This window comes from Mixophyes fleayi, chromosome 6 (assembly GCF_038048845.1).
Source record: "Mixophyes fleayi isolate aMixFle1 chromosome 6, aMixFle1.hap1, whole genome shotgun sequence".
Classification (NCBI taxonomy): Eukaryota; Metazoa; Chordata; class Amphibia; order Anura; family Limnodynastidae; genus Mixophyes; species Mixophyes fleayi.
In genome coordinates this window covers 14520716-14536715 of record NC_134407.1, presented here as the reverse complement: position 1 = coordinate 14536715, position 16000 = coordinate 14520716, and the positions used below count along the sequence as shown (strand labels likewise).

The window sequence follows — 16000 nt, the reverse complement described above, 5'->3', positions numbered from 1 at the left end:
ATTCCCGCAAATCTAATCTCTGAAATGACGTGTTCCACTCTAACCCCAGTAATAGCTCTGCTCTAGTCAGAAGACCGCGGACAGCAGTGGAAGATTTTAACAGGCTTTTGTGGTTAGGTGATTACTTTACCTGAGAGCATTTGGTGATGGGAATGCAATTAATGCTAACACCATCCACTTTAATGAGGTAATTAGAACCATTTTAAAAGCTCCGGTGTGACACAGTATCTTTTAATGTTTGTTTGTGTCATTATCAGCTTTGTTTTGCATGAAGCTTAGAGTTTTCCAATTTAGAACCAAAATTGAGGAGATAATTATAAAAAAACTGCCCTGTATTTATCTGTATAGGGAAAAAAGGGTTTTACCCATAGCAACCAATGAGTCACTTTCTAGTATAGTTTAGAAATGGAAAGCAAAACATTTGATTGCTTGGTATGGACAAAATCACTTTCTCTACACGGTTACCCATGGAACTGTTTGTATAAATCTCCTCATAATATGCAGATCATATAAGGCCTTGAAGAGACATGTCATGAGATCAATTTAGCCGTTACTAACCTTCCGCAACCCAAAAACAGATGTAATAAAATAATAATGTATGTAAATTGTATGTACAGTACATGTTAATCTAGCCACTTCTTTTACTTTGTACACAGATGTAAAGGACAAATGTTCCGTAACTTTGCAAAGCAACTGATTCCAAAACTGATGTATGTAACATCTCCATCCACTTGTTAGATCAATAAATATTTGAAAATCAGTTCAATGCATGGCTTTGTTGGGCCCTCTCGCCTCTGGGCCCTGTAACGACATCACCCGGGGTCGGTAATTGAGACACTGCTTTGGAGTCTCGGAGCTGAAGTCAGACTTTAGTTTGTTTCAGAGCTTAAGAGAGACCTACGGTTAGGAGTTGCCACAATTTGCCCTTACATTTTTGCCAGATCAGCTGAGTGGTTTCCAGGTGATACTGGCAAATAGCGGTAAGAATACTTTTACCATTCAGAGATGGCATAGCAATAAGAAGACTGCGCTGATACTTGTACCGTGCTACCCATGGTAAATAGGCTTCCCCATGAGAAACCCAGTGAATCTCTTCGCCGGCCAAGGTTTTTACTGACAAGGGCTACTGCCAGCAATAACCCTTATATGCATCGGAGAAACCCAGTGAATCTCTTCGCCGGCAAAGACTTTCACTGGCAAGGGCTACCACCAGCAGTAATCCCTTCATGTATTGAGAAAAGCCCTAACTCTCACTCCCACTGCGAATTAACTCAAATCGCATAACTGTGCAGTGGGGGCAAAACCATTAAGACAATAATCGCGTCGTTGTGCCCCAGACACTTGTCCATTGGGTCTTCCGGAGGGGGAGGTCCAAAAACTAGGCAATATGATATATATTCTATCTGTGAAACCAAGAGGCTGTGGCAGAAGATGTTTTAGGTCCTCTACCAACCAAATTCTATGAACCAAAAGTTTATGGTTGGTCCAGGGCAAACGTCCATTTTGTTCTTTTATTAAAATGATCTGGCCGTAGCTAACAGTACTGCAGGTTTCCACGCTTTGGAACCCCACGCTTTGGGAGAAAGTCACCGCTGAAAACACCTGGAGTTCCATGTGGTTAAGGGTTCACAGGCTGAAGTTTGAGTGTAAACTCTTTTGAAAGTTGTTAGTGGAGCTGTTTTGCCAAACCAAAAGTCAGCATCTACATGAGCTTTTGTTCAAACTCCAGACTTTAAGGCTTGGAATATATTGGTACTGCAGATGGAGGGAGGACTGAGGTTCTTCTAAACCCTTAGGGTCCTACTCATGGACTCTGCACAGTCCTGCTTACATATCTGGCAACTTTTCAGTTTGGAAAATCAGGACACATTAGGCCACATCCTCAAATCTACGCTAACCATGTCTTATGACTCCCAACATTTAAAAAAGCAAAGTTGAGATGAAATATGCCCAACTCATGATTCACCCAAACGATGTCCAGCTCTTCTTAACCCTACCCATATTCATTTTAAGTCACACCCACTTTCTGATAGGACCCACCCATTGTAGGCCTAAGAATCGGGGCAGTCCTGCCAAAACTGGGACTATTGGGAGGTATGGTGCCCGGATACACCAAAACATGGCCATTTCATATGAGGTATGATTGAGGAAATGCCACTTTTAGATGCTGAAACATGGGACAGTCCTGGAGTGTTGGCCGGTATGTGCTAGAGGGAGGGAGGGGTTATGTTGCAAAAATAAACATTTTACACACAGTTCTAAATAAAAGGAAGCCTGGGAGCAGAATCGTCCAAATATAAACAAATCCAACTACACCAAATTTTATGGGTACACTCAATGCCCATAGGGATTCTCAGTCAGAATTTGTAATGTTGTGTTCTGCCAGGCTGTGAGTCTCATGGGGCAGTTTATTGATGTGAGAACACAGAATACGGGTTTAATGAATGAATGAGCAGACAGGCCCCTCGATAGTAATGTTTGGCCCTTGTGCTGCTGCTTCCTGGACCCCTCCCCAGGTGATCATGTACAGAAGATTCATAACCTATGAAGAGTGTGACCATGAGGACCAATAGGAAGCTATTTAATGTGGCTCAGCTGGGGTCACCGCAGATGGGCCCCCAAAGTAGGACAGATCCTTTGTACCCGCTCCAACCCCTCTCGGCACCCCTGGTAGCACAGAATAGGGATTTGAGACTCCTGTTACAGGAACATTGAGATTTTAGACACACTTTTTTTTATAAAATGATGTTTATACATCTAACTTGTATAGTTACCACTATGATTCCTCTATAGAACCCCCGAGTATGGTACTTTAATCAGTAGATCACCCTATATCTCATTTACAGTGTTTCAAATAATTGATGTAAATGCAAGGTATGGTATTGGCAATTAATATATTGAATATTTTTAATATATAATATTTCAATACGTGTACAGATATAATCTAAATTATTTTCTCATTCACACTATGGTTCTAAGATGAACTGATTACTTATCAGCCTTTCATTTATGTGGATCATGGTCATCCCCATCCAGTGGGACACTGCCAGTTTGCTGAAATGCTTTCTTAACCATTCTTGGCTGGCTGAATAAGAAAACAGAGCAAAGTTATCACAAAATTGGTTTGAACGGGTTTACCATAGGCAATTATTGTGCCCACCTAAAGCTGTAGTACCAACCATTTAAAAGATTTTACTAAAGTACCCTTTCCCTAGCCAGAGTCCCGGGGAATATTTGTACAGAGGCTCCTCCATTCTTCTTACAGGCCCATACAATGATGAAAAGACAGTTGTCAGCACTTATCCTTTACACTGCATATCTGTGTGTATCTAGTAAAAGGAAAACATGAGGTATTAGTTCATATTTTGATCAAAACATTTAAGCCTGCATCCCAGAGTACAATGATGGTCTTTCTGCTCAAGGAGTATCATGTTTCGCTCATTATTGACGTTCCAACTAGCCCTATTTAGGTGGGACAAGTCTGGCTCAAGGGGACCATACTGCCATCATGACAGTCAGAACTTTTGTCCCATCTCCCTAGACTGTTAGGAGGTGCATCCTGCTCACCAATGCTTTGCACTGCCAAGTGGTGGTCAGTATTTGTTGCACACACCTTACATTGGTGCATGGGGTTTTTCTACCCTTTTTTAGGGGTGACCTAGCAATTCAGAAGTGCTCGGTACACACCTGATTGACTTGGCACATCCCATCACAGCTCGTTCAGGAGTGTGTCCCAATTCCAAAGGTCCAAATATTGGGAGGTATAATTATTAGTGTGCTCCCCAGCACCTATTTCCTGGGCGCACCACCCAGCTGTTTTTACCCGTCTCTTGGAGCCCAACAGAGTCTTATTATATATAATTGAATAAACCATTGTTTCTCCTATTAGAACAGGCACTATGTGAGCATTGCAGCCAGCAGTGTGTGTTAGACCACTGACCACCAGTCTGACCAGCCATGGCAGGTGTGGGCCTTAACCTCCGACATTTTTCAATATTATTGCAAAGTATTACAACTGCCCCCACCCAGCTGCTTCTTAATGCCACCCGGCTGGCAAAATTTTCTGGGGAAAACTGATTACTATGAGGTCGGGGAAGGAATGTTAAGGACAAAAACAGTAGAAAATTCTATAGTTTCTCAAGTTGGTGAGAAGACATCCCCATCCAGTCAAGGACTGATCTGTCGCTCGGAAGACAAAAGAGCCTTTGAGGAATTGTCCCTCCATAAAAATGTTGCCTTTGGTCTCACAATTTCTATTTATTCCTCTAGGAATCATATCACTGTTCCATAAGAATTAAAAAATTTTGGCTAAAGATACCGGTCAACATTTAGACCACCAGCATTCATGCACTTTGCACTTTACATTTTTCATGATTTCACTGTCTCCAATCATCTCCTATCTCACAGTCTCTGTCTTTGTCCCTGTATTAATAAATTGCATGTTGAATTTGTTTTGCTTGCTGACCGCTCGCTTGTTTCCCTTTTCTTTTGTATTTTAGTTAACAACCCGATCAATGTGTGCAGGAGGAACGCAGAATAACTTGTCATGAATGCTAACATGTCTATCCAGCATAATGTATACTCTTCATTAGATCTTTTGGCCTCCCCAGCAGTTCAGTGATGGAAACGAAGACATATCTGGGCCACGTACGGTTTTGTTACTTGGATTGAAAAGCCAGGGTGAATGTAAAATGCAATTTCTTCTTCAGTATTTGGAATGTAACGAGGCAATAAAAAGGTAGATTTAAAAATACAGAAACCAGGGTTCAGGTAGGTCTTTAGAGAGAAGACTCAAAGACTTTATTAGTGTCTGACAAACTAAGCACATATCTGAACTCATTCTGTTCACCCCCCCCCCCCTAGCAATAGTTATTTTGGGGATCCTACAGGGAAATAATTATTCTATTTTACCTTTGGGCCATTTGAAATGTGAAAAGCAGAAACCCCCTTGTGAAACTTATGTAAAATGCATTTCCCACCAACATATTGTTAATTGCCAAGGAAGAAAGTCCAATGGACATATCAACGTACTTTCTGTTTTACTGTTGTCCAAAGCAATATAGCCCATACAAATGTGAGTCATAGGATCAATAAAGTTTTTTTTTGTTTGTTGAGATAAAGGACACCACTTGGACAAGGGATAGTTAAAGCCATAGAGGCAGAACGGGCATTTGGAAAAGTGGGTCCACTATTAGGTTTCCTAGAAATGGAAGTGCCCTAAAAAAGCTTCTTCTTGTCAGAAAATTAAGATCTAAGTAGAATAACCTACAATAATAATACTATAAATACTATGAACTAAACTATACATGTGAAAGGGGAAAGGAAAAATAAGGATAATTAATTGAAAATACATTTAATTACTTTATTTCCCTAACCAGTTAATTATTAAAGGCCTCCACCATTATAATATGCCATAATATTGGGAAACAGTAGAATACTCTTTAATAAGGCCGAATTGTTTCTACAGTGTTCTATAGTGACTACGCCCCCCTTCCTATAAAAATCCTCATATAGATATTTGTTGGCAAATTTGGTGTGTTATGTGTGACCATCTTTGTGATATTTGATGGATTTTGGTAATGAGACGTACAAAATTTGAATTTGTTTATATCCAAATAACCATTTTCCCATAATAATGGACATCGATCAGACATCTGAAGTCAGTGAAACAATGATGGAAGACTAAAATATTTTATCTTTCAATTTCTTAATTTTCGGGAATTTGAATAATCTCTAAAAACAAAAACAATGTAAATAATCACAAATTCGTAGGTTTCTAGTCTTTATACACTCATACGAGAGGAGAAGATAAGTCAAATTCATACTAGTATAATGCCTATATAAATGAGTCATGGTATGAATGAAGGAATTTAGCTATTAACAATGATCATAATATTTAATAAAGCAAATTTATTACATAAGATTAATAATGCATATGCTTCAAGGAATTGTTAATTATAACAGTAATTGTCCATTGGAGAAAAATATCTTACATTCACTTCTATAACACTATACTGTTTATTGATCTTTTGAATCTTTTGAGATAACCCCAATTTATCATTTTCCACATTCATGACAAGTTGTTCTGTGTTTCCAAAGATAAGATTCAAATTATTTTCACCTGTGAACCTTAATTAAATACATAGCATTATTTTCCTAAGACAATGAAACATTCATTAAAGTTTTAAAATTTTTTGCTTTGTAATATGAATGATGTAAGTGACAATCTAACACCATATTGTTTGGATTTAACAGATACAATGCAAGCTGTTCCTATGTGGTAAAATAATGTACTCTTCAAAAATCTTTTATATATTGACACAGTGTGATATCGCTTATAAATCATTAGAGGCCTGAGTCATTAAGGAGAGCAAAGCATAAAAAAGGAGTAACTTTGCACCTTGGCAAAACCATGTTGCATTGGAGGTGGAGGTAAAATTTAAAATGTTGGTACAGATTTATAGTTGGGGTAGGGCATGTCCTAGATCAACTTTACATTTCAGTGTAAAAATAAAGCTATCAAGTATTTGTGTGCTACATGAAAAAACAGCCAGTATTTATCTTATGTGCAAAATAATAGATTAGTTTGCACCCCTTGCATTGTAACATGGTTTGTCCAGGAGCAAACATACTCATATTTTTTGCTTTGCACTCCTTAATGACTCAGGTCCTGGGTGTGTAAATTTATCCTAGCTAAAAGTGATTGGACTTCAAGTTATGAGAAATTGAATGCATTTGTTACTACTGTATAAGTTACATTAAATGCATGTTCACTGGCTCACTTATATACAAGCAGCTTGTATTGTATCTTTTAATATTCTTTTATAAACCGTAATATTTAATAAAGTGTCTTTAGAGCAAATTTGGGGTTCCGATTGTGTGTTTGCACCTTACGGTACATTCTATACTCAACCTCCATGTAATAAAAAAGTTAAGAGCTATCCTGAGTATTTGGATAATTTTCTCAAGAATAATAGTAAAATTGCACCTAATGTGCCCCCTCTCACTAGCCGGAGCCCCCTTCCCACAAGACATTTTATTAAAGGCCGCTTCATGTGCGTTGTGTGATCTATCAATCATTTGCAACACTCACAAAAGTATCTTTTTGCCATTAAGAATTTTGTTGACATTTTAACGTGTTACTTAATATTTTGCTTTGTTCTGGTGAATTTCAGGGAATGTACCCAGCCAAAATAAAAAAGCTTTTAAGCAGCGAATCCTCAAACTGTTACCCTGCTGCGGTGCTAATGTCACCCCCTCAGTCAGTGAAAGCAAGTGAAATCTTTCTATTTTATTTTGTGTTTGTGTTTTTATCTGGCATGTATTACATGATATTAAAGTGTACCCAATACACGGTGCAGGCAGACATTATTTGGGTTGAATCAATATTCACAAGCATGCAGCCTATCCATCCACTAATGTGCGGTCCGGTCCAGTTGTGGATCCACTATTCAGCTAGCAATTTGCGCTGGTTAACCTTAAACATGGAGTCTTATGGGAACCCCAGTAATCATGGCATACCTCCCAATTTGCACTGAAGTGGGCAGAGCTTTGCCAAAGTGGGCATAGTTTGAGGGAAAGTGGGTGTGGCTGCTGGATCGGTGGTGGTGTTTGGAGGGATCTGGGGTGGGGCTTATTTTTTCCCGATTTTACCTTTATAAATTATCATCATCATCATCATTATCATGATTTATTTATATAGCGCCAGCAAATTCCGTAGCGCTTTACAATTGGGAACAAACATTTATAAGACAATACTGGGTAATACATACAGACAGAGAGGTAAGAGGGCCCTGCTCGCAAGCATACAATCTATGGGATTGTATAAATGTTGGGCAATATGCTTTGGGGAACCAAAAGTTCACGGCCTATGGAATGCATCATATTCTATTTTATCCTGCTCTTCAGCGAGTTCAGTAAATGTGTTTTCCGTAGAGATCAAAGGTCTCTATACCGGCAGCTCCTTTAGGAATGTCCGCTGTGTGTTTGAAAGTAGATAACTACACTGGGGACAAAAGGTAATTGTGTTTGAGGCTTTAGGGTCAGAGAAACAACACAACATATTATTTTTGTAAAAAAATTGAAAAATCTAGTTGTATTTGCTTTGTGTTAGATTTATTTTTGTCAAATGCATAATTCTGTTAGTAAATAGTATTTCTATACAATGGACCTCATTTAGGAAGAGGCCAGATAGTGTACCAGGAAATGCTTTGGTGTTGCACCAGTTGTCCTAGCTGGTCTGCCCTGCACACATTAAAGTGCACATCGTCTCTAAGCTCTCAGGACATGGCTTCACAAACTAGAAATCCAACCTCTTTTACTACCATTCCTTTCACTAAATAAAATGTTTCCATTTTTCCACAAAATTACTGTTCAGTTTAGGATAATTTATGTCTTAAATCTTGTTTTTGCACTTCTCTCCAATCTACCTAATCTGGGGCAACTCTGTAGTTTGCAAGGAACACCCTCCTTCCTCCGCTGGTACTTACTTCTGTTTCCCAGCAACTCCTCCAATACCCATGCGCTTAGCCTGAAATCTAGGTGCACCACAGCAAATCACGCCGCGCCTCACCTGCACTTATGCACATTGTAAATAAGGTCCATTGCCTGTGTATGAAACTTAGAGATGCTCAGGCTCGGTTCTCCGAGAACCGAACGTACCCGAACTTAGCAGATCCGAGTACCAATCTGGCTCGGTACTTTTGTGCTTTTTCGGATTTGAAAACAAGGCAAACGTCGTTGTAACGTCGTCGGATCTCTGGATTCCTTTTTAAGATCCAACATAACAGTGGGTGGGAGGGAGGGCAGACCCCCAATTTTCTTTTCTGCCACTGTTGTGTGCCAATGTGTCCTAGATGTGCTAGGAACTGCCGTGTGTTTGTGTCATTGCTCTGTCGCTTACCATCCAGCCAGGTCGCTGCAGTATTTGTCCGAATGTGTATGAAAATAATATTGTGATCTGTGAGGTGGTCAAAATTGACTGCAAATGACTTGAAATTAGTGTCATTGAGGTTAATAATAATGTAGGAACAAAAAAAGAGCAAAATGATGTGATTTTAGCATATTTTAGGATTTTTTCTAAAAAATCCAAAACCAAAACCAAAACACACGACGGCGGTTTTGCCAAAACCAAAATACGAAGCTAATCCAGATCCAAAACCAAAACCAGTTCATGGGGGTCAGTGAGCATCTCTAATGAAAATATTGACATATAGAATTGATTACATAATAAAAATAAACAATTAAAAGTCTAAACTCACAAATTGCCACAATCCAATGCTAGTAAAATGATGCATAAAACATTTGTTTAAAAAGTTATATCTGGAATCCGTTTTATTCTTATTTCAAATCAGCTTGTATGCCATAGATTTCATAGCAAAAAAACGTGAATAGTGAAAGATGTATAAGACAAAAGCTAATCACTATTATCGGCTGTGTTGTTCTTGGTCCAAAATTGTTGCCTTTCATTAAATGTTAATTTGCGACTTAATTAAAATGGAATTTTAATCAAAATTAAGCACGCAAGACTACAAATTAGCTAACATGAAATTAGACTAGGCTTCAATCTCATTTAGTGAGAGATGAATTCCCTGGCACTGTGTGGAAGAGGGTGTCGTATTCTGGGTCAAATTGGTCATGTTACGATGTAACTTGTGTATCGCACTCGCTGGCACACACGTTATGAGGTTTAATTGTGCCTTAGAACACCAGCCTGTGTAACTCCTCGCAGTCCTCCGGTATAACTGTGCAACAGTAAACTATGACCTCAGCATAAAGCACTAGCTGTGGAGTCCTAGGCTTCCTGCTGCACATTTCCTACACTTACGGCCAATTTGGCGTTCCCAGTCATTGATGAGCGCATTCTCGGTGATGCGTCTCCATGAAGCTATTCTTTGGTGCCTGAGCAACAGGTTGTGTTTGGGGTAATTGCAGCTGTGCATTATTCTGTTTAACCTTCTGGTATTGACCTGACTTTCTGTTGACCCCGTGCTTGTGAACCTGTCCCTGGCTCCTGAGTGTCTCTTTCAGGCTAGTTGTTTGGTGGGGTGGGGAACACCTGTGAGTTATTGTTGCTGTCTTTCGTTTTGGTTATGGTTATGGTTTTAGGGATTGAAGGCAGTAAATATTTTGTTTTTAGGTAGAGCGTTCCTATTAGTAACATACCTCAATTATTGTGTAGCTGCAAGGTGTTTGTTTTTAATTATAAGTAAGTTGGTATGGGCAGCACGGTGGCTTAGTGGTTAGCACTTCTGTCTGTGGTTAGCACTGGGGTCCTGAGCTTGATTCCTGACTATGGCCTTATCTGTGTGGAGTTTGTATGTTCTCCCCGTGCTTGCGTGGGTTTCCTCCAGGTGCTCCGGTTTCCTCCCACAATCCAAAAACATACTGGTAGGTTAATTGCCTGCTATTCAATTGCCCTTAGTCTCTCTTGTTCTGTGTGTGTGTGTGTGTGTGTGTGTGTGTGTGTGTGTGTGTGTGTATATGTTAGGAGACTTAGATTGTAAGCTCCACTGGGGCAGGGACTGATGTGAATGAGTTCTCTGACAGCGCTGCGGAATTAGTGGCGCAATATAAATAAATAGATGATGATGATATCTTAATTTGTTAGCTGTGGAGTTGAACCGAACAAATCCTCAATGTATATTTTCAAACTAAGACTCTCAATAGATTCAGCTTTTAACTCTGCGTTTACAAATCGCTCAGTTTACAGGAAACATTATGTAAGATTTGACTGTATATCATTGGGGTTTGTGATAAAATGGAAACTAGAATTCTTCTCTGATCCCTATGTTGAATGTTAGAAAGAGGATTGGTTTATAGACAGTATAAATGTTCTGCATCCTACATCTGTTTGAATACAATTGTCATTACAGCTGGAGTCCGATGTTTTTTGAGAAATTGCTCACTAAGATATTGAATTGGATCCCATAACTAGTGATGAGTTGGGGTGAAGTGTACTATGTGTGGAAATCCAAAACAGTGCTGATAGTGCTACGTATGGGATAAGATGCCCCTTACTATAAATTATAAGGATATTACAAATACACAACCAGTTCCATGACCATATACATACATACATTATCTGTAATAATTTATAGTTGTTAGAAACTGGAACTGGTATTTAAACATAAATAAGATTTTACATGAAGTTTTTATTATTTTCAATGTACAGCACAGCAGAGTATAACAGGCAATTCTATCAGCATGAAGTCATGATGGTTGATGTAATGAACAATGAACTCATAAAAGCTTCTACTAATTACGTACACTAAAATTAGTTTCCATCCACCTTCAAAGTATAAGCTTGGTTAAGCTATTATCTCTAAAAGGTACATTTTACTAGCTCTGTTTAGCTTTCAATTCAATGGACTATTTGTTTGCCTTATTTAATCTCAAATAACTCCTTCTCTCACAAAGCTAACGCATTTCTATGACCTTCTTCTTCTTAGATACATTCTGCTGACTTAATCAAAAATGAAATATATAAAAAAAACATATTCAAAAACAAAAGGATTGTTCATAGTCTATCAATACTTAGGAGTACATTGTTCCATATAAAACGTGTTTTGTAGGATATTGACACATAAGAACACACACACATACATATATAAAGTGCACTGAAAAAGTGAACACCCTCCATCTTTTTTCCACAACTATGAATCTCGCAGCCAAGAGATATTTTAATTTTTAGGATTTGAGTCACAAATTAATTGTCACAGATTTTCCCAGAAAATATAATAGTAAACCATAAAGTAATAATAATTAATAAAAAGAAATATCATCATCAATATATTCATCCCCTTGATTCAATCATATACAACCTGTGTACATTCAATGGTCTTTTTGGATAAGTCTATATTAACTTTCAACACTGAGATGAAACAATATTTAATGCTACAAAGCATATGACTTGGGGTTCTAAAAACACTGAAGATTTGTACATTCCTCCCACATTTCTTTCAATCACTTTTCTACCATTCCTCCAACATATCCAACATTCCAATTTAACCTAAGGGACGGAATACTTAGAGCCCTCAAACAGTAGACCTGGGGACAAAGTATCAGCTATTGCTACATTACTTATCACATGGATTTTTAACCCCTGCATGTATTCAGTTGTGCCAAGAAGAGGGGTCTCCCTTGGGCACCCGTTGGTGGTGTTGGGGTTCCTTTCATGCCCATCTATCCATGGCCCCCTCTGAGCTGGTTTGTGGGCAGGGAAAAGTGACAGCTTTATATTAGAAGTGGAGCCAAGCGGTCTCGATCAGACAAATTCTAGAACAGTGGAAAGTTACATCCCAATATAATATAATACATCAAACATGAATGTGGTCATTTTGCCCTTCATTAATGATCTCCAGTGTTTTTGTCTGTCCCCGTAGCCATCTCTTCGTCTTCTGCTGGTTTTTTAGAGATGATTTACTTCTCTCTGCCAATAGGTGATTGGTTACCTCCTGTTTGGCATATGCTTCTTGCAGACTGGCACTAATCTGCAGCTGACTGGCATAGGCCTGCTGCACATGGGCATTCGTCTCTACACGCTGCTCTGTAAGTTCCACTATTAACAGTTGTTGTAAATCCCCAGCAGTTAAGTTTGACTAGCTTGCAGTTAGTATTATAATTACGTTATAATAGGAAATAGGTTTTCCGACACAGGGGATAAAACAAAACTTAAAACAAAATCAATGCCTGTCCTGTAAGCGGGTCTTGTGACTAGCTTCAAAAAAAATGCACCTTTTATTCACATATATTTGTTCAGGCTGGCTCTCATGTCAGCATCAGCACTTTTCCCTAGGCTGATAGAGCTGAGACAGCAATGTGTTTACTGACTGCCAATCTTCAGGAGGACCTGAGAGTAGTAAGCAATTGGCCTCACAGACCAAAAACCATGCCCTACCCAACACACAGCTGCTAGGTCCAGGACTCCCTTTCCAGATATTATGGTAGCCAAGATTAAGAAAAACAACCTTCTAGTGTTGCCACAAAACATATATCCTGAAGTTCTAAAAACACTTATATTGGAATGTTTGAGGACTGTACACCCTTCTCAGGGGCAAACGCAGGATTTGCAGAGAGGGGTTTCCATGCCACACCGCCAGTGGGCGTGGCCTGCATGCCTCGGGCGTGGCTATAATTTTAGACCGTGCTTGGCTGCTCTCCAACTCTTCCTATCCCCATCATATACACAGGCAATGCTGCGTGCACTACTGTTAGGTGCACACAGTTCTCCCTTTTCGAGCAGAGCCGTGTGAAGCGGGACATACCTCCCAACTGTCCCTACATTCAGGGCAAAGTCCTGATGAGTGTGTTAGAACAGTTGACAGACTGTCCTGCTCTCTCCTACCTGTTCTTGCTGCTTTCAATACTTGTTGGGGAGAGGTGGCTGTGAACAGTGCAGACAGAAATGATCTGCACACAATCTGCAAAATGTCTGGTCCCGGGGCAGGATCCAGCCACCTGGGAGGGGGTTTCCAGGCACTAGGAACCCCCCCATCGGTTTGCCTATGCTTCTATGACTTTTATAGCATCATATATATTTGCTCCCCAAATCAGTGGAGCAGTCAGAAAAAGGTCCAAATGCCACTGCACAGCGAACAGCATACAGAAACTTAGTTGCTGGAACACTCATTGGGATGTAAAATTACAAAAAAGACCCTAGTGAAACTTAAATTATATCATTGGTCAATCCACTAGCACGTGCAAAATAAATTCCATTACGAAACTGCAAGCCAATCATTTTTGGAGCTATGAGCTTATTTGTATGGTCCTTCTCTCCCCATTCTATTTGATTGGTGGGGGAAAGTGGAGCTTATTTATCTCAGCTTTATTTTTTTAATTAAATGTCCAGCATAGAGATATGTGACAGCATAATTTTCTCCACACCGGCGCTGGAGGAGCCTCGCGTCACTACATTCACTTCTCAGTGCTGTTGGGGAACCCTGCTCCTTTTACTTTCTAACCCGCAGTCTGTAGCTTTGCATATGACATCTGGGTGCTACCTCTGTCACAGACGATGCTTCCCTCATTATTATAATCACAAATGGAAGCGTCACAGCCTCCCAGAAGATCAGCCCGCTCATCTTGTTCTTCTGGGAACATTGCAATTATCTGATTGGCTACAGGTTGTTCTATCTCCACCCACCTCCAAAATGAGGAGATCCTGGATGAGTAGGAGTTGAAGATTGAGGTGCTAGGATTGGATTTAGGAAGAACAGACTGGGAATGCTGGGAGGTATGTCCCGCCCCCTGCTGTTCTGTTAGACACACCCCCAGAAGGCATAGCCACACCCAGATTGATGTAAATACAACCCAAACAGGATATGGTACCTTTATATGTATCTTTGCATCCTCTCCTAGTTGGAAAAAACCACACAATAAGTTTGTTTCGCCTGTCTTAATGAATCAGGCCCCAAATATCTTGAGTATCTGCAGGAAAAAATGATTGTGCTACACTTACTAATGGGTGAATTGCAAACATATATTTCCACTGAAACTCTTACAGATTTTCTACATTCAAACTTCAGTTAACATAAATCTCTATCTGTCTTGCACATTTTCAACTACAATATATTTTTCAGGTAAATGACAGTGTAACTAAATCTGTAAAAATCTTTTCATATGGTGTGGATCATGGTGAACTGTCCTGGTTTCACTTTCCTTGAAGTAATAAAAGATGGGTGGGGAGAATTTTAAGGTTCTCCCTAGAGATAATATGCATATAATCAACTCTTCTTTTGAAGAAATGACCTCTGGGGAATGCAATTTCCATGTCAGTCAATGCCTTATCCTCTGTGTATTCAGAGCAGAATTACTACGTACAGTAAAGAGGAGTTACTTGTTTGCATATCGACCCTTATGTGGAGTTAAAAACTCACCTTAACCCTTTTCATTATTATAGTAAGGCTGGGTACACACTACAGGTTTTTCAGCAGATTATCGGGCCAATCACACCATAGATGACCGTTCGACCCAATATCACATTAGTGTGTACAACAATGAACGATTATCGTTCCATAGCTCATCGTATCATTTGATTTGATTTTTAAACCGGACTAAAAATCTTGTTCAACGATGGAACAATGTTGTTCCAATCCTGCAGTGTGTAAGCACTCAGGACCGGCAGTGTCCATAGATCCCTATGGAGTGTGCAGAGTCACCATCTTTTCAGCCGATGGTTATGACAGATGAAGATCACAGATCTGATAGTAAATCTTGTAAATGGTGTATAGTGTGTACACAGGAATCGGCTGCTGATTGGGACTTTTCTTTTTCAGTCGTCAGGAGTAATTTTCTGCAGTGTGTACCCAGCCTAAAGCTATGCCTATTGCATTGTACACAGAAAGCCCACAACTCCTATCCTACACTTATGATCACTGTAGGGGGGAAACAGTTTGTCTGTGGGAAGTCTGACTCGGCACTGACCCCTGTCAACTCTGAATGTGCAACGGGTTAAGCTTTGAGTAAGAGTGTTGACATTTTCATGAAATTTCTCATAAAATCATAAATAACTTACTGCATTCACCAAACATGACAGTGCGCAGTAATTATTTATGATCACCTACTCATCACATTTACAGTCTAGAGGTTGAATATTTATCACGAGTACTTGATATTTTGTATTTAGTATCATTTAAGACTATTAAAGATAATAAACTTTGCTTATTTTAGATGTTGTCCTTGGCTTTCTAAAAACAAACTGCATTTATCAATGTAAATGTCGCTCATTGCTCGCATCATTGATTTAATGTCCCGTTTCCTTTCCCTGTTTTTCCAGATAGTATAGAGGATGATTTTGAGTTGTCTACAGTTTGCCATCGTCCAGAAGGACTGGAACAACTTCAAGAACAAACCAAATTTACAAAAAGAGAACTTCAGGTTCTCTATCGAGGCTTTAAGAATGTGAGTATATAAATTGCTGAACAGATTGAACTGAACTGCTTTGTGAATGGTGGGATTTAGTTTTAACTTTGCAGGAAATAATTGAAAGGAATATGACTTG

The 16000-nt window shown here is 39.4% G+C and overlaps 1 protein-coding gene across 3 annotated transcripts in view; it reads left to right on the top strand.

Moving 5' to 3' along the window:
- KCNIP2 (potassium voltage-gated channel interacting protein 2) overlaps window positions 1-16000 on the top strand; it is a 304047-nt gene that overhangs the window by 274664 nt on the left and 13383 nt on the right. For 2 of the 3 annotated variants that reach the window (XM_075215890.1, XM_075215889.1), the window contains exon 2: window positions 15776-15900. In XM_075215890.1, the coding sequence (XP_075071991.1) occupies window positions 15776-15900 (125 nt within the window). Of the gene's footprint in view, window positions 1-7175; window positions 7272-15775; window positions 15901-16000 lie in introns of all 3 variants that reach the window. The other variant, XM_075215891.1, reaches the window with a different exon arrangement.